This window comes from Microcaecilia unicolor, chromosome 14 (genome assembly GCF_901765095.1).
Source record: "Microcaecilia unicolor chromosome 14, aMicUni1.1, whole genome shotgun sequence".
NCBI lineage: Eukaryota > Metazoa > Chordata > Amphibia > Gymnophiona > Siphonopidae > Microcaecilia > Microcaecilia unicolor.
Genome location: NC_044044.1, coordinates 45,630,698 through 45,658,523, shown reverse-complemented (window position 1 = coordinate 45,658,523; position 27,826 = coordinate 45,630,698). Strand labels below are relative to the sequence as shown.

General features: G+C 47.1%; 1 protein-coding gene across 1 annotated transcript; it reads right to left on the bottom strand.

The window, feature by feature from the left end:
* Window positions 1–1,307: 1,307 nt before the first annotated feature.
* On the bottom strand, window positions 1,308–26,426 carry LOC115457669 (ras-related protein Rab-11A-like). The gene is given in 7 exon segments (XM_030187205.1): window positions 1,308–2,298; window positions 2,383–2,831; window positions 2,833–2,945; window positions 7,523–7,603; window positions 8,666–8,859; window positions 10,789–10,984; window positions 26,009–26,426. Coding segments are annotated over 6 exon segments (651 nt in total). The 5' UTR covers window positions 26,049–26,426; the 3' UTR covers window positions 1,308–2,298; window positions 2,383–2,804.
* Between the last annotated feature and the right edge of the window lie 1,400 nt (window positions 26,427–27,826).

Below are 27,826 nucleotides of genomic sequence, written 5' to 3'. Positions count from 1 at the left end.
AGGGCGACTAAAATGATAGCGGGGATGGGACGACTTCCCTATGAAGAAAGAGTAAGGAGGCTTGGAGAAGAGACGGCTGAGGGGGAGACATGATAGAGGTATATAAAATAATGAGTGGAGTGGAACAGGAGGATGTGAAGCGTCTGTTCATGCTTTCCAAAATACTAGGACTAGGGGGCATGCGATGAAACTACAGTGTAGTAAATTTAAAACTAATTGGAGAGAAAACCTTTCTTCACCCAACGCGTAATTAAACTCTGGAATTCGTTTCTGGAGAACGTGGTGAAGGCGGTTAGCTTGGCAGAGTTTAAAAAGGGGTTACACGGTTTCCTAAAGGACAAGTCCATAAACCGCTACTAAATGGACTTGGGAAAAATCCACAATTCCGGAATAACATGTATAGAATGTTTGTACATTTGGGAAGCTTGCCAGGTGCCCTTGGCTGGATTGGCCGCTGTGTGGGACAGATGCTGGGCTCGATGGACCCTTGGTCTTTTTCCCAGTGTGGCATTACTTATGTACTTGTAACAGGGGTGGTGTTGAGGGCGACAACCCAGACAGGTTTTCAAGATTTCCACAACGAATATGCATGAGATCGCATAGAACGGAAGCAGTACGTGCAAATCGAATAGATCTCATGCATATTTGTTGTGAAAATCTTGCAAAGCTGACTGGATTGTGGCCCTCGAGGACCGGGGTTGCCCACCCCTGTTTAGAGGATATGCAGATTTCTCCATCGCCTTCCCCTTTATAGATGTTAAGTCCCTTCTGACCAAGAGGATACGTTTTAGATGGTTGGGTATTAGATTAAGTTAACTGTGTGGGGGGGGGGGGGGGAGGGGGCGTGGAATCTGTATTGAAGCCAGGGGGTGCACTAAATTAGATATTTTCAGAAAGTATTGGGGGGGGGGGAGGGAAAGAGGATGTGGCCTATGCAACTCAGAAAAACTGGGTCTGTGGTTTGCAAAAGTCCATCCTGCCATCATTGTAGAGAAGTGTATAGTAAGAAAGGATGAATCTGTGTGGTGGGGGGGCAGGGGGATGGGAGAGGGGATGAAACAATGACATTGGGTGACTGAGGGGAAAGGAAGGTATGAAGGACATGAAAGGGGCTACGCCCGTACCCTCCAGTTCTAGAGGTGACCAGCTCTGGATCCCTCATCCCCAGAGCCCTCCAGTCCTAAAGGTGACAGGCCCTGGATCCCCGTGTCCATCCCCTGAGCCTTCCATTCTCCTTAAAACAGACACAAACAACCTAGAGCTGAAGAAAATGTCCTTTACCGAAAAGACACCAATATAGCCAGGGCTGGATTTTAAATGTTTATTGAAGCGTTTACTTAGTTATTCAAAAATAAGATATAGTCACCTCTCACTTCTGCACATTTTTCCTGTTCGCCTATCTCGCATGGACATTGTGACCTTATCTACACCTGTTATTTACACAGGTTTCTGCATGAACCCACTGACCACACAAGACAACATTCTGAGCTTCAACCTCTAGTTTCTCTCTGCAGTAACAGAACACAGAAAAGACAGGTAGAAATACACATACATCTCATGAACTAAACATAAAACATGTATTCAAACAATCTTTAAATAAACTTATAGGGGAAAGCAAGACCTAGATAAGAAACAAGCTTTTTTTTCTGGGCGTTCAAATCCAGCAGCCACAAAAGACTAGGAAATCAATTCAACTTTAACTTTCTGTAACAGGGGACCTGTGTAGCATTGTTTCAGCAGGTGCGACTACACTCCAGTGTCCGACCACTGGTTTTTCTATTCCCATCCTCCACCCATTGGAGAACAGTTCTTCAGGTAGACAGGATGCTGGAGGGGAAAGGGGTACGATCCGCAGGTTAGAACAAGTATAAAGGCAATATTTTGACCTTTTATGTTACAGAAATGCAAAATCTTGCTTATAATGTACATGATCCTTCAAGCATATGAAAGAACAGAGAATGAAGCCAGCCTGCTATAATCTACTGTCAGCACAGCATATCTGTAGCATCTGTCCCAGGGGTTAGCCTAAGACTCCAGGCCATCAAGGCTAGGCTGAGTCGGTCCTGGTTTTGTGCCAATCAGATCCCACAGTCCCCCGCTGCGTTCGGCTGAGGGAAACCAGGATTGCTTAAACGTGGGCCTGGGTTTAAAACTTGTGACCATCTATAGACCTACTTAATGCAAGGGGTAGAGGTCAGTCTTGTAGTAGCAAAATCTGACCCTTGGTTCTCAGGGATTGTGGTGCGCGCACATGAAAGATTTTTGACACCCATGGGAGAGCCAATCTCCCCCCCCCCCCTCCCCCCACCCCCCTCCCCCACCCACCCACCTCCCACCACCCCCCCCCCCCCCCCCCCCCCCCCCCCCCCCCCCCCCACCCACCTCAAAACGTGGGCAGCATCACCTATCCCAGCCTTTTTTGGAACATGTAGAGAATCAATGGAGCTGTTATTCACACTATCAAAAGAAGCTGTACAGATAATTTCAAATCTCCCTACGATCTCTTACTCTACTGAAACTTCAGCTTTGCAACCGGGAAGAATTTTTTTTTTTTTTTGCATTTAATACGCAGCAATTTGATTGACTGACACATTGTTAAAGGAAAAAATGCAAAAGATACAGAGAGTGATTATGTGTTGGTGGAAGGGGAGGGAAAGACTTTTTAAATAATAATTCGCCAGTCCGAGACATAAGCACACTGAGAAGTCATCGCATCCTCGGAGAAGAAGCATCTTCCAACGTGGCCTCGGGTGAGGGAACAGCTCCCTCCCATTCTGCCGCCTACCGTTTCCGACTCCCCCCGCTCATAGGTTCTGGCAGCACTGGACCCGATTTGGGCTCTTGATGAGTGGGCAACACCTTGATCGGTTCAATACTGGAGCTGGGTCCGAACTCTCGGTCCTGCTGCCCCGTCCTCTGCCTCTGAGACACGATCCGGTAGATCTCTGAGAGGTGGGGGAGGGGTGGTGGTGTGAAAAAGAAAATCCACTCAGACACAGGACAATCGGATGAGTGCATAAGTTTCATCCAGCTGCCTTACCTTCTGAGGCCGAAACAATTTCTGTAATACTTATACCTTATACTATGAGTATATCTCATGGGCAGATGGTACAGGTCTTTATCTGCCGTCATCTACTATGTTACTATGTAATGGATGAAACACGAATATTAAAAGAAGGCCAGAGAGACAGAGCCGCAGCCACACACCCCCACTTGGGATTCAGCTGTCGCTACCGCCCCCACCTTCCTTCGTCAGTGCGTCTGCTCCTCCCCGGCCTCCAAGGGAGGCTTGCGCCAGGGTCTGTCTCTCTCCTTCTCCTATGTGCCTGGACCAGGTTATTATGTTAACACAATCACTGAGGGTCCCAACAGGCGAAGGACAGACCCTGGCGCTCAGCCTCCCTTGGAGGCCAGGGCCCGGGGAATTTTGCCCCTCCCCCCCCCCCCCCCCCCCCCAGCGGACCTGCTGGATGGCAATACCTAGTCAGTCGGGTTTTCATGACATCCACAATGCATACTGCAGATACCCAGAAGATGTAAATCTCTCTAATGCATATTCATTGTGGTGGTCCTGGTGTGACTCCAGAAGAGGGTTGAAAGAGTACTGGTTTAGAGAAAGGTGGTCCAGTCATATGAGATAAAAGTCAGGGGTTGCCCACGCCTGCACGGAGGACCACAACCCAGTCAGGGTTTCAAGATTTCCACAACTAATCTGCCTAAGATCTATTTACATACATGGAAGGTGTATAGGCAAATTGAGCTCATGCACATTCATTGTGGAAATCTTGAAAACCCGACTGGGTTGTGGGGCCATCGAGGACCAGGGTTGCTCACCCCCCTCTCCGATAGGCATCTCTCAATATCCCCTCCCCCACTCTTAAGTGAAAGTGAGAGAATGGACAGAGAGCTGCTCCGAGGAGCCTCAGAACAACCAGGAAAGGAACAGCAGCCAGAGTGCCATCTGCTCCGGCAGACACTGCCCCCTGGCTGCCTGCACAAGGAAGTTTTCTATTTGCCAGAGAACCATGTGTTAACTGTGTGCTATTAACCGACACAGCACTTATGGGAAAGAGAGAATTAAAATTAAAACAAAAAGAAAAACCACAGTTCTGCTACCTGAAAACAGAATTCCAGCAGGTAAAAGCTGACAATGGTAGAAAAGATATTTTATAAATAAGAAACAAGCCTGAGCTGCAGATGATTAGGTGAAAACCTGGACTAGATTGTTTGCCTTCTAGTCAAGTGGGGGTGGGAGGAGGGGCCAGAGCCAGAGGGAGGGGGCACATTTTAGCCCCCCCCCCCGCCATTACCAGACCCCCCGCCGCTACCAACGACTCTCTCCACCCCCCCTCCCGCCGCCAGCCCTCCCCCGCTGCCGTTTCTTACTTTTGCGCCGAGGTCCGCTTCCTCCTGGGCCTTTAAAAATATTTCTTCAGCTGGCGGGGGAGCCCAACCCCCGCCAGCCAACCCGAGGTGACATCTTTCAACTTGAAAGTTTCAAGTTCTTCGTCCGCCGTGCTGCAGTTGAGCAGCTGAATCCAGTTCGGAGTCTGACGTCGCACGACTTTCGAACGTCGCACGACGTCAGACTCCGAACTGGATTCAGCCGCTCAATTCCAGCACTTTGGCCACGGCGGATGAAGAACTTGAAAGACGTCACCTCGGTGACCCAGACCCCTGTGGCCCCAGGCAGATACGCCCCTGTTTGGGATTTTCTTCCAATTTTCAGATTTATTTGCTTCCATGCTTGTTTTCACACATTCATTTTAATAAATACTTTTTAATGTGTGGTGCTAAATTGACAGTATGTCAAAATTCATAGGCTAATGTGGATTAAAATGCATTTAGCCTGTGCTAGACTGTTTATGGCTTGCTAATAAACGAATGTGAATCACTAGGAGATATATAGTTTATAAAAAGTGACAAGTTCAGCCCCACTGGCAGTCGACGACACTGCACTGCACTGGAGCTTTGAAAATCTTACCACATGGAAAAAAACAGACTAACTCGGCCTGGCATTCAGCAGACCAAAAAGCAGCAAGGTTCCTTCAGAAACTGGGTTGGAGATTTAAAAGCAAGCTTTACGTGGAAAGACAAGGCAAATGGAGGAGGGGGGGGGGGGCACTGGGAACTGTTTCTTGTCTTTTGTTAAAGCAGAAAAGGGCGCACTGATGAAAAGTGGCCTCACAGTGGCGCTGTCTTATTGCAGATTAGGTTGCCCATTGTCCACTTGAGACTTTGGGCTTTGTGTTGCCATGGAGACCGGAAGGTCAGACCTTGTGGAAGCCCACACTGGACCACTGGCTCATCCCATGATATTTCCTGGACCTCCCCCTATCTCAAATCCAGATACCATCATCCACCACACCCCCAACCCTAGGAGAACTATCTCCTAATTCATCCCCCTCCCCTACACACTTTGCTCTCTCACCTGGCTGCCAGGGATTGTCAAATTTTGGTAGTGCCCACTTCCCTCATCAGTCCCGTCACCACCTCCCTCCAATGTCCTCTTACCCTCCCCCAGCTCTACCCGCTTCATTTACTTACAAAGACCCTGAAGACCGTGCCCTCTCACCCACTGTCCAGAATACAGGGAGGGGTAAACATGTGTTAGGCCTGAGCCGCTCAAAACACAGCAGCCAGGCTTATATTTGGAAAAACACGATTCAAAAGCGCCAAACTCCTCCGAGAAAAACTGCACTGGCTCTCAATCAAAGAACGTATTGCATTCAAAATCTGCACCCTGGTTCACAAAATCATGTACGGCAATGCCCCGGGATACATGACAGACCTCATAGACCTACCAACCAGAAACACGAACACAAGATCAACACGAACATACCTAAATCTTCACTACCCAAGCTGCAAAGGACTCAAATACAAATCAACCTATGCATCCAGCTTTTCCTACATAAGCACACAACTATGGAACGCATTACCAAAAGCCCTGAAAACAATGTACGACCACCTACACTTTCGGAAATCACTAAATACTAACCTGTTCAAAAAGGCATACCCTACCGACCCAACTTAAATGCCTGTACCCTGCAACACAACGAAACCAAAGCTCGTAATGGACATATAATAACTCTTCCTCTTTACGATTCCCTAATGTGTCTGTACACATGAACCTTATTCTACGACAACATTACTATATTTGTTCATACCGGAATTGGCAAACACCTTTAAGGTACTACGTAAGCCACATTGAGCCTGCAAATAGGTGGGAAAATGTGGGATACAAATGTAACAAATAAATAAATAAATAAATAAAAATGTCAGGAACTATTTTTTCATGGAGAGAGTGGTGGAGATGAAAACGATAACGGAATTCAAAAATGCATGGGATAAACATAGAGGAATCCTGTTCAGAAGGAATGGGATCCTCAGAAGCTTAGCAGAGATTGGGTGACCAGCACCGGTGGTTAGGAGGTGGGACTAGTGCTTGGAGGAGGGGCTAGTGCGGGGCAGACTTCTGCGGTCTGGTGTCCAGAGAAATGGCAGATACAAATCAAGGTCAGGCATACATATAAAGTAGCACATATGAGTTTATCTTGTTTGGGCAGACTGGATGGACCGTGCAGGTCTTTATCTGCCGTCATCTACTATGTTACCTTGCTCTTAAGTGCACGGTGCCAGGTCCAAAGTGAAAGCTTCCTTCTCTCAGACCAGGGGCTCGAAGAAAAAAACACTCTTGTTCAGACTGGGGGCTCTCATTGCATCTCTCTCTGACTGGTGGGAGGGGAGAGGAGAATCTCAAAGCAGTCCTCTCTCTCTCTCTCAAGCTGTCTGTCTGTCTTCCTGCTCTGTGCAACTGCAGGACAGATCGCAGCTTGCAGACATTTTATTTATAACAAACCGTTGTTAAAATTTTCACAGCCCACCTGCCACCACCCTTCAGCATCCCAGGCACTGGAAGCCAAGGTGGCCTTGTCAGGGGCAGAGCAGCCCAGAGAGTGGTGAGTCAAGCCCCGATATATATCCTCTGAACTAGGCTACATGTCTTTACTGGCCATGTTCCTTCTTCCATCCTGTCCTCACCCACACACAAACTGAATTACTACAATCATACAAAATTTGGGCTCATGAAACAGAGGTGTGGTTGCTCATAAATATTAAGTACATAAGTATTGCCATACTGGGACAGACCGAAGGTCCATCAAGCCCAGCATCCTGTTTCCAACAGAGGCCAATCCAGGTCGCAAGTACCTGGCAAGATCCCAAAATAGTACAATACATTTTATGCTGCTTCTTCTAGAAATAAGCAGTGGATTTTCCTCAAGTCCATTTTAATAATAGCTTATGGACTTTTCTTTAGGAAGCCACCCAAACCTTTTTTTTAAACCCTGCTAAACCAACCGATTTTACTACATTCTCTGGCAACAAACTCTAGTTTAATTACACGTTGAGTGAAGAAATATTTTCTCCAATTCATTTTAAATTTACTACTTTGTAGCTTTACTGCGTGCTCTTTTAGTCCTAGTAAATACCACCTAAAGTGTTCCACAGATTACTTCCTTACCTGTCAGGATGTTGTGAAAAGCTGTCTCGACATTGGTGGAATCCAGTGCCGAGGTTTCCATGAAGGACAGACCATGTTTCTCTGCAAATACAAAGGAGTTTATATGTATATGTATGTGTGCATTCAGTAAAAAATATAAAATAAAATAAAAATGAAACTAGAATGTTCACAAACAAATTTCATGGACCAAAAATTAACCACCCCACTAGGGGCCACTCTTCCCCCTCCACCAGTGTTGCAAGAAGAGCTGGTTTAACCATCAGGCAAGGCTCAGCAGTCGCCAAGGGCAGCAGCTTCTAGCCAAAGAGCAATGTTTAACTTTGGCGTCCAATTATGCATTTTTATGGGATTCTTGTTGAGGATGGATTGTTGAGTTTAATTATGAAAATCCTGGGAGAGGGTGAATGGGCTAGCAGTCTGAAATGTAATCAAAGGAGGTGCAAGGCTCAAGGTTCCCCTAGGCTGTCATATTCCCTGCACTGACCCTGGCTACGAGCAGGGCCGCCGAGAGACTGAGCTAGGCCCGGGGCAAGGCCCCCCCCCCCCCTCCCCAATCACTACGACTGTCGGCTCCCTCTCCTGCTCTCAGGCTGCCGGCGTCGCAGTCCCCAGTCTCCACCCACCCACCCCCATCCGCCACCATGACCGGGCCCCCTGCATTCAAATCGGCAGCGCCTCACCTCCGTGTGAAAGCGGCAGCTCACCTCCCTTCGGCCCCTCCCTCACTGTGCCCCACCCTCATCTGATGTAACTTCCTGTTTCTACAAGGGAGGGCCCAAAGGGAGGTGAGCTGCCGCTTTCACACGGAGGTGAGGCGCTGCCGATTTGAATGCAGGGGGCCCGGTCACGGTGGCGGACGGAGGGGGCTGTCGACGGAGCCGAAGGCAGGCAGGTGAGACCGGGGACTGCAGCGCCAGTGGCCTGAGAGCAGGAGAGAGACCCTGGCACTGGGCCCCCCTTGGAGGCCCGGGCCTGGAGAATTTTGTCCCCCCTGCCCCCCCCGCCCGGCGGCCCTGGCTACGAGTAGTGGGGTGGAAGATCTGAGCCAGGAATCAAACTCTGGTCCTAGAGAGGTTGGAAGTTTGTCCTTCTCAGTAGATACTGACCACAAGTGCACTACGTCCAAGATCAGCTGCTACCTACCTGCAAAGCTCTTGGCCTCATCCGTGGGAACAGCTCGCAGGTGCCTGAGGTCACTCTTGTTTCCCACCAGCATTATAATGATGTTCCCATCAGCATGGTCCTGAAGCTCCTTCAGCCACCGCTCAGCATTCTCATACGTCAAGTATTTTGCGATGTCGTATACAAGAAGGGCACCAACAGCACCCCGATAATACCTAGAGGGGGTTGGAGAGCAGTATTAGGAGCGAGATGTGGATAGGTCACTGCTAGCATTCAAGAATGCATGGGATCAACACAAAGGATTTCTATATAGAAAGGAGAATGGATTCAAACCTTAGCCATACTTAGGTGGCAAATCCTTTTAGTTGGTAAGTGAAGCGAGTGCTACGCAGATTTCTACAGTCTGTGCCCTGAAAATGGCAAGGACAGCTGAAGACTAAGTATGCATATGTTATCAAATACTAGGAGTTTGTCTTGTTGGGCAGACTGGATGGACAGTGCAGGCCTTTATCCGTTTATCATCTACTATGTTACCTCTCATGGGCAGTGGTGTAGCCAAGGGTGGGCCTGGATGGGCCTAGGCCCACCCACTTAGGGCTCAGGCCCACCCAGTAGCAGCACACCTACAATGTGTCTGGCAGGGACCCCCAAGCCCCACCAGCCGAAAACTCCCAACAACTGTCCCTCCTGCATACCAGCCTTCCCTCTGATGTATTTTTCCGCCTACGCAGAAACAGGAAGTTGCATCAGAGGGAAGACTGTGGGGCCAACATGAGCAGTGTGTATTAGTTGCTGCTAGCTGCCGGTGAAAATCTGCTATTTAAAAGGTATGCGGGGTAGGGGAGATGTTTGAGAGACCATATGGCATGCAGGCAAGAGAGTGAGAGACCAAATCACTTGTGGGACAGGGCGGAGTTCTGCCCACCCATCTTGGGCCCAGGCCCACCCAAATGTGGGTGTCTGGCTATGCCCCTGCTCACGGGGCAGGTCAGAAAGTGCTGCAGATCTCTCATCTTTGCCTCTATAAGTACTGGACACACATCAAACAGAAAAAAGGCAGGGCAAGCTAAGGGCCCCGAGTCTAAACCGAGGCAGTGAGAATGGAATGACATTTCAGCCACAGGACTGGAATCACGGTCCCCACTGCAGCTCTCCCAAGCCACTTAATCCCACAGCGCCCCCTGCAGCTTACCCACTGCTAGGGGGAGGTCTTATTCTAAATGCTTTATAATTTGATTGAAACAGGGGTCTAATAGTATTTTGTTCTCTAGTAACTAATCCCCTGCCTCCTTCTTTCTGTTCGTTTATCATAATCAGCGGAAGCCATGAGAAACCAGGCTGCAGGTGACAGCCGATCTTTAATGTCTACCTGAAGGGTCAGGGGTGAGATTTACTGTTTTATTATTGAACTGTCTTATACTTGTTTGCTGCTTGTTAAATTTGTGGATATAAAATCAAATAAAAATGTTTCAAAGTAGCAGCTAACACAGCTTTGTACGAGGAGCCCTTAAGACTTTGGTTTTAGAAATCTCACCATGTGTAAAAGGCAGCATTTATAGATGTGAATGGAGATTTCAAAATACCGTTATTTATAGGTGAAGATCCACACCATGCAGAGATTTCATCGGGGTGGGGTTTGGGTATGGCTTAGGTAGGACAGAAGTCTACTCATGTAGCCCCATTTGACAAAGGGGTAAAATGTCCTCGTCAGGTTTTGCAGATTTTTTTTTTAAAGTGCTCGTTTCAGCCTGGCTTTACCCGAGGGATTAAGGGAGTCATTTTCCATAACCCCCACGGTGTTTATTTCTGGTGTAAAACAGAACGACTACACATGACAGTAGCCACCCCTTACGAGGGAACAGTAAATCACTGCTTCCGTGAAGAAATGCTGGCACATCCGCGTGAAAAGCGTGTACATTTGTAAAACAGCTTCTCCCATTGCACGTGGGCAAATTCTCACGTACAAAGCCACTGTAAAAAAAACAGCCAGAACTGCCCAAGCCCTGCCGTGGACATCTTGAGTCTAATTTTAGGCCTTTTAATCTACCTCTCAGCTGTGTTCAACGCCTTGTTATTTTAAGTTTTGTCCCGCAAATCTACCATGGCATTTTTTCTCAGCTGAAAGTCTTCTCTTCATGACTTACGCCGAGGTGATGGCGCGATAGCGCTCCTGCCCGGCAGTGTCCCAGATCTGTGCCTTCACTGTTTTGTTGTCCACCCGAATGCTCCTGGTGGCGAACTCCACTCCGATGGTGCTCTTACTTTCCAAGTTAAACTCGTTGCGTGTAAACCGGGACAACAGGTTACTTTTGCCGACTCCAGAGTCCCCGATCAACACAACTAAAAAACAAGAGAGAGATGCCTTTTTTTAATTCCATGAATGCCAACATGTTGAAATACATGATCTGCAATAACTCATGGTTGTTGTTAGCCATAGAGGGGAAAGGGACTGGCCCATCAGTGGGAGCAGCAGATTTAAACCCAGACTCCCCTCGTTCTCAAAAGGCTGTTCCAACCACTAGAAGTTCAGTGGCGCAACTACAGATGGGCCTGGGTGGGCACAGGCCCACCCATTCTTGGCTCAGGCCCACCCAGTGGCAGCACTCCACATCAACGTCTCTCCTCCTGCTGTGTCCCAGCATCTGCCCACCCGTCGCTGAACCCCGTCCATCCCTGGCACCTGCAGTGATTCATTGCTGCCTGCGCCAGACCTGCAGGCTTTCATCGGCTGGGTCCCGCCTCACTTTCATCATTTCCTGTCTGGCCAAGACCCTGGCCGATGGAAGCCTGCAGGTCTGGCGCAGGCAGCAATAATGAATCACTGCAGGAAATGAGGAACGCCTGCAAGGTACACCAGGGGCGGTACGGGATTCAGCGACGGTGGTCAGATGCAGGGACACGGCAGAGGAGAGAGGATGTTGATGTGGGGTGGGGGGGGAGGGCTATGGATAGCTCTCGGCCCATCCAAAATACTGGGTCTAGCTACGGCACTGACTAACGCTCCAATCTAGCATACATTAGTCTGGTTACATAGCAACAGATTGAGAATATGGATGGATAACACAAGGCCAAATTAAGAGAGAATTTGACTGGGAAAAAGAGTGCCCAAACACCTTATTGATTTAAAATATTCATCTTTCACACAACAAATTACAAAAAAAACCATCATAAAAATGCTCAATTTCCCTGCATCAAATATGCTACTGAAACTAAACTCCTTATCCAGTGCTTCTCAACCCGGTCCTCAGGGCAGACCTCAGCCAGTCGGGTTTTCAGGATATCCAGAATGATATGCATGAACCAGATCTCATGGGACACCTCCAATCTCATGCATATTGATCGTGGATATCTTGAAAACCCGAACTGGCTGGGTGTGCCCCGAGGACTGGGTCAGAAGGCCTACCTTAATCCATCTGAGCCACCCCTTATTTGTACAGGACTATCAGATAAACACGGTGCTACGTTACTAACACGCCTCGCTCTCTGATTAACCCAAACAAACAGGCTTTTGACTCAGAGGAATAACTGAAGCTGTGCAGGGACTCTGGTTACGTTTACAACACTTCCCTGTCTTCCTGATTAAAATGGGAGGGTATAGGGTCTCCTCCATAGGCTGATCGGGACGCATCTCCTGCCACCTCCCTCCAATAAGGAGGGGAGGGTGAGGGTTCTTGGATTACCAGATCTGTTGAAAAAAGAGGGCGAGGTGCCAATCGTTCCCTCTCAATACACCTGTGTGTTCCACTGCTTTTTTTTTTTTTTTTTCCGAAAAATTTACAATAGTTCACCAAAGATGACTTTGTCAAGCAATGTGCCGTGAATAACAAAGGAAATATTTATTTTTTGTTACATTTGTACCCTGCGCTTTCCCCACTCATGGCAGGCTCAATGCGGCTTACATGGGGCAATGGAGGGTTAAGTGACTTGCCCAGAGTCACAAGGAGCTGCCTGTGCCTGAAGTGGGAATTGAACTCAGTTCCTCAGGACCAAAGTCCACCACCCTAACCCACTAGGCCACTCCTCCACTGTTGCTACTATTGAGATTCTGCATTTCCATGTAGAAGTCGGCCATTGCAGGTCAGCAATGTGGCCGCGCAGGCTTTCTACATGGAATGTTGCTAGTGGAATAGCCACATTCCATGTAGAATCTCAATAGTAGCAACATTCCATGTAGAATCTCCAATAGTATCTATTTTATTTTTTCTACATTTGTACCCCGCGCTTTCCCACTCATGGCAGGCTCAATGCGGCTTACATGGGGCAATGGAGGGTTAAGTGACTTGCCCAGAGTCACAAGGAGCTGCCTGTGCCTGAAGTGGGAATCTGAACTCAGTTCCCCAGGACCAGAGTCCACCACCCTAACCACTAGGCCACTCCCTTAGGGCTAATTCCCTCTTCTACCAAATTTTACAGGCATTAGTCCACTAGAAAAGGAGACTGATCAATACTCCATAGCCTGAGAGGAGGTATAAAGAAGTAAAAAAAAATTAAGAAAACAAGGTCTAATTAACTGCATCAAAACACTATCTTATAATCCAGACGTCATTACAAGTCAGGTTTTAGGAGCTCTTGCATCCAGAAAAGAACGAAATTGTGAAGGTTCAAAAAAGAATGAAAAAACTGACATGATCAATCTGTAGTACACATTTTACATGGAAACCTTAACTGGAATTTAGCACCCAAATTCAAAGCTTCCTGTCACATCGACAGAAATGTCTTCCTTCTTTCCTGTGTCCATCTGGAGACGTCAGGAAATATCTGAATCTTTTCTCCCATAAAAGTAACTGGAGCAGATTGTCTCAGCTTCCTTATCTTGAAGAAATACAAAAAAAAAGACCAATAAGGTCTTCTTGTGATCTCTCTAAAAGAACTAAAATGTTTAAGCTATCAGAGGATGTTCCATCTGATTAGATATCGTCCAGTGTCTCGGCTGGAAACTGGATTCCCGAGGGAGGGCAGAGACCCGGGATATAAATTTATTTAGTTATTTGTTTATTGCATTTATACCCCGCTCTTTCCCGCTCGATAGCAGGTTCAGTGCGGCTTACATAGTATGGGTTACAAGGTATCACTGAAGTAACATATTTGTAGGATATTAGAATTATGATGTAGTTGTATAGAGTAGGACAAGAGGAAGAGATGTGGAGGGGAGGATTGAGGTATAGGTAATATTAGTGGTGTGGATTGGGTTCGTAAATTAAGTCGGGTCGTTTGGTAGGCTTGTTGAAGAGGTAAGTTTTCAGCAGCTTTCGGAAGGGCAGATGTCGTTGGTTGCTCGGATGGATCTTGGTATGGCATTCCAGAGTTGGCTGGCCATCACGGAGAAGTTGGATGCGTAGTAGGTTTTGTATTTGAGACCTTTGCAGGTGGGAAGGTGAAGGTTGAGGTATGTTCGAGAGAAGATTTGGACCCGTTCCTGGCTGGGAGGTCGATCAGATTGGTCATGTAACTTGGAGATTCTCCATGGAGGATCTTGTGGATCAGTGTGTGGACTTTGAAGGTTTATTCGTTCTTTGATAGGGAGCCAGTGGAGTTTTTCCCGGAGTGGTGTTGCGCTTTCGATTTCCAAAAGCATAAGAGTAGTCAGCAGAACAGGATACTCCAGTCTGCCAATCAGTTTTTCCCTTTTGCCCTCCTAAGAATAATGGGCTTTGGTGAAGACGCCCCCTGCTGGTGGTGATTCTGGACATCCATCATCTGCCTCGGTAGAGAAGAATTTCCTGAGGTTTTCTGCACCATGGCTGCCAAGCGTCTGCCTCACCCAGGGCCCTGATGCTCAAAAGTAAATGCAGACACTGGAGGTCATTAGCACCGTATCAGTGCCTGTACTTACCTGTGCAGAATGTTCAGAAGGGTTCTAGCGCGGTAAACAATGAGCACGCCAGGCACTAGCGCAGATAGCATGCAAATGTAGTCAAGCTCATGTTAATTAGGTAATTTAAGCTGGGACACAAGACGCCATTACTGAAAAGGGAAATGATACATGAACTGGGAAGTAAAATTCCTTTAACTGAGAACATGGCTGCTGAGAGAAAGCTGGGCCCTGGGGCAAACAAACATCTTCAGTGCCCTGCCGCCCCCCCCCCCCCCACTCCCCACACTGCCGCTGTCCCTTCCTGCAGCAGCAAACGCGAAAGAGTGCTCTGCCAGCTGTAGATCCTTCTTCCTGCCGCATCCCGCTTCCTGTGAAGTAACTTCCTGTTTACGCATAGGCAGGACATGACAGGAAGAAGGACCTGTGGCTGGCACAGCAGTCTCTTTCAAGCGCCAGCACCAGACCCTCCTGGATGCTGGGCCTGGGGAATCTTGCCCCCCTCCCCCCTTCAGTGGCCCTGGCTCAGAAAACCTAGATGCATGGACTTCTGCTGAGGAGTCATGAATCCCCCCATCTGTATCATATCCTTACCAGGCCCCCTCCCTCAGAGCCCATCCTGGATAGCATAGAACCACAGCAGCAGGCTGGTGGCTAGCAGTTGGACTTCATATCCTAGGCCCCTTGGTTTTCCACCCCACAGTCCAAGGGCTACCAACAGGTCGCAGGTTTCAGGATAACCCTAATGACTATGCTATAGAGATTTGCGTCTCATTAGGGTTATGCTGAAAACCTGGCTGGTGGTGGACCTCAAGGACTGGGAGTGAAGACCAAGGCGCTAGGATGTGCTACATAGCATGATAAGATAGGCTGGGTGAGAGGGGCAGTGAGGGTCATGGTGTGCTTCACACAGCCACCAGCTGAGCTCCGATCTTAGGGACAAGCTGGGCTTCAGCGACACCACAAGTGGCAACCATAGCAAGAACCCTGAACCTAAGCTTTGCTGTGGCTGGTGGTAGAGAGAATGAAGGGTTTGGAAGGAACAACAGGAATTTAAAGGTCTCTAATATAGACGTCACCCTAGATCCCGAGGGCCATGAATGGATCAAATTTTCAGGAGCCCCTAATGAATAAGCATGAGAGAGATCGACATGCCTGCTACCTTTTATATGCAAATAACTCTCATGCATATTCATCAGGGATATCCCGGAAAACCTGAGCCATCGGTGACCTTCGAGGAATGGGGGAACAAGTACTAAGGTCCTAGACCAGGGGTTCTCAACCCAGTCAGTCAGGTTTTCAGGACACCCACCATGAAAATGCAAATGCAGATCAATTTGCACGAATGGAAGTAACGCATGCAAATTGATCTCATACATGTTCACTGTGGGTATCCTGACTGGGTGTGTCCTGAGGACGGGGACTAAATACCACTGATGCCCCGAGCTACATGCAAGAGCTCGTGGACCTACCTAACAGATCAGCCCGCAAATTCCTCAATCTACATTTCCCCAACAGCAAAGGGTTAAAATACAACTAACACATGCGACTAGCTTCTCCTAAATGAGCACGCAGTTATGGAATGCACTACCAACTGATCTGAAAACGATGCACGACATAACTAGCTTTCGTAAATCTCTGAAAACCCACTTCTTCAACAAGGCCTACAATGGGAACCCATAGCTTAATTATAACACCTCACCCTATTCTATTAACTATCTTCTATAACTTTGTTTAGACCTTTTTTCCTCATCCGTGAATCTGTTATAACACCAATTGTATCTATCTCCTGGAATGGTGATGCCATTACAGGATTTTGTAAGCCACATTGAGCCTGCAAATAGGTGGGAAAATGTGGGATACAAATGCAATCTATATATATAAAACTGACCCTCAACGTTCTATTGTCGGATGATGTCACTGAAGCCAAGGTTCGTAAGTTCGAAGCTCTGAAGCCAAGAAACTCACAGCCTCGGGGCCCCGCCCTCGCGTCAAACGATAGGACGTTGAGGGCGGAGGCGGACCAATTCACTCACATCGACGACGGCCTGGGCGCCGCAATGGGCCACCCACTGACGACGAAGGTGCATTGGGTGGGGGGGCCACAGTCACACATCGACGGCGGCCACGGTGGCGCAATGCCATCACTAACAACCAAAGTGTGTTGGTGGGGGGGGGGGCACAGGAAAGCCTTGCTAGCGCCCGTTTCATTGGCTCCAGAAACGGGCCTTTTTTTTTTACTAGAGAATGAATCACACGTAAAAATGTTCCACGTTTTATTATCCTGTCCAGTTACAGCAACCAGAGGCAAAACTGGACAATTCCTTCAGACTCACTCCCCCCCCCCCCCCCCCCAATCTCTGTCCTCTATCATTTCTCAAGTCATTTTTCTTTTTTTTTTTTTCTTTTAACCCGCCTGGATAATATTCCTCATCTCTTTACCAAAAACGTCTAGCACTTGGCCAGCTGAATGACGACTTCCTAAAACCGGCCCAGGCTGGGAAAGGCAGGCTGAGCTCATGACCACCTTATGTTTGCGGGAAAACAGATTCAGGGACGGCTGCGAGGCTCTGAATCTGTTAGGTGGCAAAATGCATTAGAAATGGCCTCACGTCAGTCCTCCGAGACCAGAAATAGGTCCGGAGTGAGAGGAAAAGCCCAACATATGCAAGCAGATATCCTCAAGCACTTCCCAACAATAAACCACAGGCACATTTATGGAAACAATGCAAGTACATTTAAATGCATCTCAGGAGGCTATCCCATATCCTGTCAATTTAATCTGACCAGAAACAAGTCTGCTTTAACACAAATGGCACAAAAACAGAGTGCGATATCCTGCAGCATGTTCTTATCCCTGCCCCCCCACCTCCGAGCGTTACCACAAATAGTTATCACAATTTAACATGAACATTGTTTGACAAAAGCCTGCCTTATCAATTTGTGGAGCTGCAGTTACAGCCCTCAGTGAAGGTATGGGGGGGGGGGGGGGGGGGAGGGTAACCTGTATGGCGCAGCAGTTACAACCAAAAAAGCAAAACAGCGAAGATGACTAACAAAACAAAAATAAAAAAAATAAAAAGGACGACACTTGTGCATCAAAAATTAAAACACTTTATTAGCCAAGGATAGCAGGGAGAAATGGACTCGACACAGCTGTGTTTCGGCCATGCAGGCCTGCGTCAGGAGTCTTCTCACCGCGTGTTGATTTTTAACTCTATCCAATTGTAAAAGGAATATGTGTGTCTCTTTCTGAACTATAGCCTTAGGTAATCCTTGAAAACAAAGTGAAGAATAAACCGTCAGAGCAGCGTCTCGTCTCTGTAAAGTCAAAAAGTCGAGTCCATTTCTCCCTGCTATCCTTTGGCTAATAAAGTGTTTTAATTTTTTATGAACAAGTGTCGTCCTTTTATTTTTTTTATTTTTTTATGTATTTGTATTTTTAAATACAAATTTGATATTTTCTTGTTTTTAATATTTTTTTTTATTTTTGTTTTGTTAGTCATCTTCGCTGTTTTGCTTTTTTGGCTGTTTTTCTTGCGAAGACTGGCTTCTTCTGTTTTTTGTACTGCAGCAGTTACAACTTCAATATCTTACTGGGCACACTGAACAGGGCGTTCCAGTCTTCATCTGCCATCATCTACTATGTCATTGTAACTCATCCGATGAATCACTAGTTATTCAAAAAGAAAACCTGCCAAATCTAAAAATTATTTCTCCTAGGGCAAGTAGAGGATGCGGCAGCCATGTACATTGTAGGTGACGTCATCCGATGGACCCACTGGATGGAGTACTCTTCAATAGCAGAGAGACCTTTTATTTCTGGTCCCTCCGAGCGTGTGTATCTAGCACCCTTGCAGGGCAAGCCCAGGCGTCCCCATTTCCAAATTCCTGCCTGTCTGTTCTATTCACCCGGCCACGAGGATGAATTCTCTCACTTTCCACTTTTATTAATGCATTTTTCTCTCTTTCTCCAATGTTTTTTCTACTCTTAGCTGCGGATATCATTGGATCCCTCTAGACCGGCAGCCACCCTCCCGGGGGAAAGTGTAAACACAACTTTCAGCAGAAGGATCCCTCTGCAGCCGCACCCACAAGTATGGCCGCCTGACACATCACCTTCTTGTGTGGTCTTCTGCTGGGATCAGGTCCCCTCCCTCCTCTGGGACTGCAGCCTGTGGGGGGGGGGGGGGGGTGGGGGCTGAAGTGTGCTAGCAGGCAGCACCTCCAGCTTCTTCAAATTATACCGATTCATGCCATGAACAATAACAGAGACCTGGGCCCATCTCTAAAACAAGGTTTTTTTCTCTGCTGTGCGTGCAACAAAAGGGGCCTGATTTTGCTACCTGACAGTGCGGCCTTCCAGCCCTCCGAGCCCCTATATACCAAATGGCTCCCTTGTTTGGTTCTCCAGCCTGACATGTCTCAGGGCACAGATTCCTACCTGAAAAGGATCCCACAAATAGGTTGAGGTGGGGCAACGACACTCTCCATCGAGGAATCGATTCATCTTTGTGTGTGCTGAAAAGCTCTCCTGCACATGAGGTCAGAACACCTACAGCCCTGAGCAATGTACCGCAGGCAGAATGAGCAGGATCAGTGTAGGCACCGTGACATGTTGACAGTGCATTCCGGTGTGGTCAGCGTCACACCATGCTTCTCCTCAGCATCAAATAGACCACAGCTATCAGGCTTCCTCCCAGCACCATGCTTCTCCTTGGCACCAATGCACGCTGAGACCACGCCCACCATCAGCACATGCCCTGTCCAGATGAGCCAATGCACACCAGGTCCACAACAGCCTCCTTGGATGGAGCATTATGAGCTCTGGCCTTGCTCTTTGGTCCACCTACCAGATTGAGCCAACCCATTCAGCGATGTGGGCGCGGTGACACTACTTAGGTCTCCCTATACAAGTGGGTCCAGACACCTCGTTTATAAAACTCTCTCCACACTAGCGTTCAGCCCCACCTGATCCCAGCAAGAGTTTTTACTTCACTGACTCCCACTCTCGCATCTAACGAAATATGACATCGGCACAGGGGGCACTTGCATTTTCTGCATGATCCCACCCAAGGTCTGTTATACCTGTCATATGGTGGGTTTTTGGGACCCGACAAGTGAACCATGGGCCACAAGCTCATATTTTCTCAACGAAAAAAAAAGCAAGGAAAAGCAAAGGCTTAGACCACTGTACTACTTCGAGCCACATGAGCTCTAGGGTTCCTTTGCTAACAAACTCAGGTACAAGTCCCATCTCAGCTGGGATAAAGAGGCAGAACATGTTTCAGCCTCCTCGCCTAGTTCCTTACCTACAACAAATCTCCCCCTTCAGTTAACTTTTGAATACCCTCATCTAATGCAGACAATGCCTTCTTCAGAGATTGGTCAGGGCCGCCAGTGGGCTGGATCAGAGGATGAACCTATCACCTCCCTGGCTCTCACTACTCTGACCAGGAAGACCCATCAGTTTTCTGTCTGACTGTTCTCTCCTTGATACATTCCTCTGTACAGTGTACACCTACCCTCCTATCTAGGCTCCACTTCCTTCTCGTCATACATTCGTAGTTACTATCTGTCAGTGGGGTGGAGAACTAACCTCAGGCCTGGTACAGTGGACAGCACAGCCTGGAGCCTTCACCCTCCTACCACAAAGGCCAGAACAAGACCATCCCAAGAACTGATCTCTCTCAGTCCGAAAGTCCTCTACTTCCCCATGGACAAGCAAAATGAGTTGGCCATACAGAACGTGATCTCCTTTCTTTGAGCTCTCAGAAGGCAGTGCAGCCCCCTTCCATGCACACCATCAAAGTCATCTTCACTCCGAGTTCTCCGTACCATATAGAGGGCTATTAAACTCATAGGAGCCAACTTTTCAAAAGACTGGGTGCTAAGTTCAAAACAAAGCATCCATATGTTGGGCACCTATTAAGAAGAAACTCCTGCAAATGACCACCCTTCTGCTGAATGGACCTCTCTGATCCCATGTCAGGTGCATCCAGTCCACGGGAACTGCATTATCCTGTAGGGCCCACAATCGCCTCGACTTCAATGCACACACGGACAATACACTACAGCCCTGCCTGTGCTCTGTACTTGCTCAGTCACACAGCCCTTCAAATGGGACTCGTAAGGAACAGTCCCCCCCCCCCCCCCCATTCCCTGGGCCCATAGACATTGGCATCTATCTCTAGCCTCCCAGACCATTTGGTTGCACGGCAACCAAAGCATGTTGCTTATTAAGAATATTCTGGCTGCAAACCAACCTGCTTGTAGACTGGGGTTCACTATTCTGTATCTATCACAGGAGCCAACTTTTCAAAACGATTGTGGGTGTTAAACCCGATGGAAATGACGTCTCCCTGGACACAGTCAAGGAGTTTGTTCAATATTGGAGGTGTTCAAGCTCAAAGAACTGGCTCCTATGTCTTCCATCACAATCTTGGGTTCTCCCCCATCTCTTATAAGAGGGCTATTATCACCTATAGCTAACCTCATCTCCATGCTATACCATGCTCTCATTGCATCCTGATTCTACTATGTCCCCAATCCTTATCATGTAGCCATCGAAGAGGACCTCCATACCAAACTCTTGATACTGCATCCCTGATTTGTTCAAGCATAATAAATCAGGTTCACAATTACACCTGTTTCACACTAAGACTACTTTCGGGCTTGGGTTCATCCAGCCACAGGATGGAAAGGGTGCCTGTGCTCAGCACACCTATGCTCTGGAGTCACCAATATGTGGCCGACATTCTACTTGTCCTACTAGGAGAAAGTAAAGTTAGTTACCTGTATTGTGAGGTCTTGGTGGACAGCAGGATAAGTCGGCCACACTATCCGCCCACCTTCCCATTCGGATGAACTGGGCCAAGCTTGGGACTGACTGAGACAGGAGTGGGGATGCCTGGGCTTCCCTTGCAAGGGTGCTAGATAGGCATGCTCAGAGGGACCCAAAAAAAAAGTCTCCGGGTTACTGTCCAATGGGTCCCATTGGTTGACGTCACCTATATGTGGCTCCTAACTTTTCCGCCTCTCCTATAATCGGGCAGAGTCTCGGTGTGGAACCAGCAGCTCCATTTCCGTAACCAGATCCTGTACCCACTACCCACAGCAACACCCTCGATAACAGATGTCCAGAAGAACTGGGACAGTTCCACTTATATCTCACTATATCAAATAAGTTCAGATTCAGGTGTCATTTCAGTAACAGCAACACAAACTCTCTCCCCTACCAGGTAGATTGGGAAGTAATAACACCCTGCAAAAGACACTCTGCACTTCCATAGCCAAGTTGCTACACTATAACAGCACTAACTCACAGAACTCAACAACGCACACCTACGAAAGATATTACAACTGGTGCTAGAACATTAATACACACCCCTCCCTCAAATGAGCTTTTTTTTCTACTTTTGCTGTCTGGATAATGTATTTTATTGCCATCTTTCCCTCTCCACACAGTCCCCCCCCCCCCCCCCCCCCCATCCTCTGCTCCCCTCCGTCCTTCCCCAAGCCAGGAGCACCCTCTCTCTCTTCTCACCCTGTTGCCCCTCCCACTCAATATCCACATTCCTGCTCCGTCACTCAGTCCCTTAGTCTCCATTCACCATCTTACACAGTCCAAGTCCCCCACTCTTGCATCCTGGACTGCTCTTTCTCTCCCACCGGTTCCCATTCTCCTCACCTAGAACTGCTCTTTTTCCCTCCTACTTGCCCCCTCCAATTTCCCACACTCCTAACTCGAGTCACTGCTCATTCCATACATCGTCCCATGTGTTCCTCCAAATCCCCTCTCCCTCCCTCTGTCTGCACCACCCAACCCCGAGTCTTCTGCTCTGTCCTCCCCAGGCTTTCTTCTTTCCATTCTATATCCCACACCTTGTTATGCCCTTCCCCCAATCCATCGCCACCTTTTTTGTCCCTTTTTTGTGCTTTTACCACATTCTCTGGCAACAAATTCCAGAGTTTAATTACAGGTTCAATGAAGAAATATTTTAAATTTACTACTTAGTAGCTTTATTGCATGCCCCCCCCCCCCCCCCCCCGATACTATTATTTTTGGAAAGAGCAAACAAGCAATTCCCATCTACCCATTCTACTCCACTCAGTATTTTATAGACCTCTATCATATTTCCCCTCAGCCATGTCTTTTCCATTCTAGTCACTTTAGCCTTTCCTCATAGAGAAGCCGTTCCACTCCCTTTATCACGTTCACCACCCTTCTCTGTACTTTCTCTAATTCCGTTATATCTTTTTTGAGGTGCGGTACACTGGCCACCCTCCAGTCTTCTCGTATTATGCTTATTTAAATATAAAGGGCATATTATTAATATCTGTGCAAGTTTATTTTTCAAATTTTAGCAGTACTCTGGGATGTATACCATCCGGTCCATGCGATTTGCTACTCTTCAATTTGTCAAACTGCCCCATTACAACTTCCAGGTTTACAGAGATTCGTTTCAGCTTCTCTGACTCATCAGCATTGAATACCATTTCTGGTACTGGTATCTCTCCACATATTCCTCGGTGAAAGCCAACGCAACGAATTAATTTAATCTCTCTGCTATGACCTTGTCTTCCCTGAGTGCCCTTTTACCCCTTGATCATCTAGCAGTCCAACTGATTTTTTTTACCAGATTCTTGCTTCTAATATACCTAAACACTTTTTTTTTTACTATGTGTTTTTGCCTCCAATGCAATTTTTCAGTCTCTTTGCCTTCCAATCAGTGCTTTGTATTTGACTTGCCATTCCTTATGCTGTTTCCTATTATTTTCAGTCGGATCCTTCTTCCATTTTCTTTTAGATTTAAATAGCTTCATTCACCTCACTTTTTAACCATTTGGCCTTCCTTCCTCTTTTTTTTTTTTTAGTGCATGGAATATATCTGGTCTGGGCTTCCAGGATTCTACTTTTGAATAGCATCCACATGTGCTATACATTTGTTATTTTTGCAGCTGCTCCTCAGTTTTTTTAAACCATCCTCTTTTTATCATAGTTTCTTTTTTGAAAGCTAAATGTAATGCATTTTCTGTGTGTATTTACTCCAGAGATTATATCAAATCTGATCATATTATGATCACTGTTATCAAGTGGCCTCAGCACCATTACCTCCTGCACTAGACCATGCATTCCACAAAGGACTAGGTCTAGAATTGTTCCCCCTCTTGTTGGTTCCTGAACCAGCTGCTCCATAAAACAGTCCTTGATTTCATTTAGGAATTTTACCTCCCTAGCATGCCCTAATGTTACATTTATCCAGTCAATAATAGGATAATTTAAATCACCCATTATTATTGTGTTCCCCAGTTTGTTAGCCTCCCTAATTTCTACTACTAATCATTTCTAAAGCGCTACTAGATGTACGCAGCGCTGTACACTTGATAACAATTCTGCATCTGTCTGTTCATCCTTTACACATGGAATTTCAGTCCATAGGGATTCCAAGATGTGTTCTGTGTCCGGAAGAATTTTTAGTCTAATCGATTCAAAGTCCTCCTTAACATATAATGCTACCCCTTCACCAATTTGATCCACCCTATCACTGTGATTGGCAAATAAAATGTCCAAATGCCGCTTTTTGGTTGTTTTTCTGTTTCAGAAAACAGTCCCTTTATAATCTAAGAAAAACTATTCCTTAAACTCCTTTTGATAAGTGAGCAGAGTAACTTAAAATAAAGTTCCCGAGACTACCTATTTAATTCTAAGTCTACCTTTCCCCGAGTTTAAAAACAAGTTTCCCAGCAAATTCTTACCAGTGAATATCTCCCTCTCTGGAAGGCTTGTCACAGCACCTCCAGTTCTGGTTCCCCACCCTCTCACCAGTGCATGCAGGGAAGTGTAGTTCTTCATTTAGTTCAAAGTTTTTACTGATCTTTAAAATGTAGTTCTTCTGATTTGTCTAACAAAAGCAGAACTACAAGTACAAGCCTTTGGTACAGATTAAAACCAGGACCGGCTCAGCCCTTCAGAAACATCATTTTGGTGGTTGCACATACCAACGTGAAGGCAAGACTTCCTTACTCTGGATCCTTCCCCACTGCATAGTCACAGACTGTCCTTGAAAGAGAACCTGCAAACCTCTGTTCACCCTTCCCTACTCCTACACCTGCTCAAAACGAAGGGAGGGAGTTCGGAACTCCTGACCCCCAAGGGTTACCATATGGCTCCAGAAAAAGGAGGACATATTGATCCAGTCCGGGATTTGCTTCCATTGAAAGTAATGGAAGTAAATCCCAGACTGGTAACCCTACACAGATGTAAATCAAGACTTCTCAAGAGAAAAACAAACAATCTTCAAAACCCAAATCTCTTTCCAGCCTTTCAAGTTCAGGAGATACCTCCTTGTTTTTAAAAGTTTTGAGGCTTGGATTTTTCAGCGTCCTTCCTTCCACTCCCCCACCCCCCTTCCTTTCTTGATTTGCAATTAATACCTCTTCCCTACTGGTTTTCTAAAAGAAAAGGAACCAAGTCTCGATTTCGACACACCTACACAGAAACTGCCTGTGTAGTAACACTGGGCAAGTCCTAGCATTAGGGTATTTCTTGCACAGTAAAAACCCTACAGTTGATGACCTCATCCTGCCTCTGATACATTAGGCATGGCCTAGGACATCTGCTTTGGGGAGGGGAGGGGGGAAGAGCAGCTACAGTCAAAGCAAAAGAATAGACCATGACAACAGCCCATTTATCCAAGTAAATGGGTTTTAAAACAAAATGTATCATTTAAAAGTGGAATGTCAAATTATGCAGTCTTACAGGTGTAGAGGTAATGATCATTGTTAAGTTTAATCATCACAGTCTCAAGGGAAGGTCTAGAGACCTGAAGGTTCATGGACGGAGAGGGCCCTAATGACCTTACACTGCTCTTCTGGTACCCCACAGCACTTTGCTCTGAATTGCCCAGTAGGGGAGGCATCAGCTTCCCCTGCAGTGTTTTAATCCCAAGGGCTATACCACTCCTGATTTTACAGTCCTCTCGACTGCATCCCTAACCTGTAACTTCACTTTATCAACAAATCTTTTTAATGAAAGATCTACTGTATACAGGCGCCAGGAGATAAAAACCAGAACTAGCACCGGGCGATACAATGCAAGCAAGTCTAATGATATTCCAGTGTCATACAAAGGTCAGTTACAACGAAATGCTAAACCCCGATCGGGAAGCAGATCTACAGAGGAGACTGGGGGCAGCTACAGCCCGGAAGACGGAGGAGCCAGACTGACCCCCCTGTCGGCGCAGAATGGCTTTGTTGGGGGGAGATAACAGGCCAAGGGGGGTCAATTAATTTCTAAGGGTGACCATACTTGCTGCCCAGATGTTGGGGGGGGGGGAGTGACCTAAGGGTCCAGTGATCAGCTGGACGCACCTCTGTACTGAGGCAGGGGGTAAATCAGGGGGTGGATCAGGGTCCGGTGGGGGGAGTTGCTCACTTTTAAAGCGATAGTCGCACTCATCCCCCATGCTGCTGCCCCTTCTCTAGGGCTGTAAGGGGTAGATCAGTGGGGGGTAAATTAGGATCCTGGGGTGGATGGGGGAGATACTCACTTTTAAAGAGATAGTCGTACTCGTCCTCCTTGCTGCCCATGACTGCAACTCCCCAGCCCCCTCCTCCGAGCTGAACTCACAGCTCAGGTATTTCCTGACTCAGACACCCCGCCCACCTCACCTGCCCGGCCCCGCCCCGCCTCCGCCAATTGGCCAGCGGCTTGCTATACGGGTTCCGCAGTGGGCGGGGCGGGAGGGGGCAGCCTCACCTGGACTGGAAGCGCAGGTACGGCGAGAGCTGCTCTTAAAGGGACCGCGCCCTGCTGTGCCCGCGGCTGCACACTCCCTGCCAAAGGTGGCAAAGGAGGATCACACCGGTGACCTTGGCAGGGGTCGGGGCCGGACAAGGGATCGATATTATTCAGGAATGAAAAATGCATAATACATATTTTACATCCCTGTCTGCTAATTCTCCCTTCGCCAGTAATTTGTTTACCCAGTAATGTGACCTGGGGGAAGTGGTTTTATGTTGCAGTCTTCGACTATAATTTATTCACTTGATTTTATTTCCGCATCTGTAGAGCGCTCTGCACCGATCAGCTGACTTGTGCAAGTCCCTGCCCCCAAAGGCTTACAATGGGCTGTAAAATCACAAGAAGGGGGGGTCAGTGAGAGAAACTTGATATGAAACTGGGCCTTCCAAATAAATGAATTGCACAGCAACCCTCTCTTTCCCGGTAACACAGCTACACAGTTGGGTTTTCAGGATTACCACACTGAATGTTTTATTTATTTTTCATTGCATTTGTATCCCACGTTTTCCCACCTCTTTGCAGGCTCAATGTGGCTTACAATACAGCCCAGAATACGGCAGCCAGACTCATATTTGGCAAATCAAAATACGAGAGTGCAAAACCCCTACGAGAGAAGTTACACTGGCTCCCACTCAAAGAATGCATCACGTTCAAAGTATGTACCCTAGTACATAAAATCATCCATGGCGATGCCCCAGTCTACATGTCAGACTTGATAGACCTACCATCCAGGAATGCTAAAAAAATCTTCTCGCACCTTCCTTAATCTTCATTTCCCCAACTGTAAAGGTCTATAGTACAAATTAATGCACGTCTCAACCTTTTCTTATATGAGCGCACAGCTCTGGAACGCATTACCACGTAACCTGAAAGTGGTCTATGAACTGACCAACTTCCGGGAACTGCTAAAGACCCATCTCTTCAACGAGACTTATCACAAAGATGGAGTCATGTGAAACTCCCACTTACACCATGAATGTAAATTAATGCCGTATGTTTCTTACTTTTATGTATTCCGTTACCATTCAACCCAAACCCTTCTGTAACTCCAAATGTTTAACCTCTCCTCATTTCCACTATCCATGATGTATTGTAAGCCACATTGAGCCTGAAAAGAGGTGGGAAAATGTGGGATACAAATGCAATAAATATAAATATCATGAATGGTGGAAATATATTAGAAGATAGACATTTAGTGTTACAGAAGGATCTTGAGTAACATGATAATGATAAAACGTGATAGTGATATAACAAGCAGATTTTGTAAAACAGTTCTGAATATATGTGGAGGAGTGGTGTGTGTTCACATTTGTTGATCTTTGTGGTACACCTTATTAAAGAGATGGGTCTTCAGTAGTTTGCGGAAGTTGGTTAGTTCGTGCATGCGTGATATTTTCATGCATCGAAGAAAATGCCTGCTAATACATCTCGTGGATATCCTGAAAAACCCAACTGGCCAGGCGGTCCCTCCCTGAGGACTGGGTTGAAAATACACTATGGGCCTCTTTTATTGAGGCCCGCTCACGCTTTTAGCGCACGTTAAAATTGTAGGCGCGCTAAACAG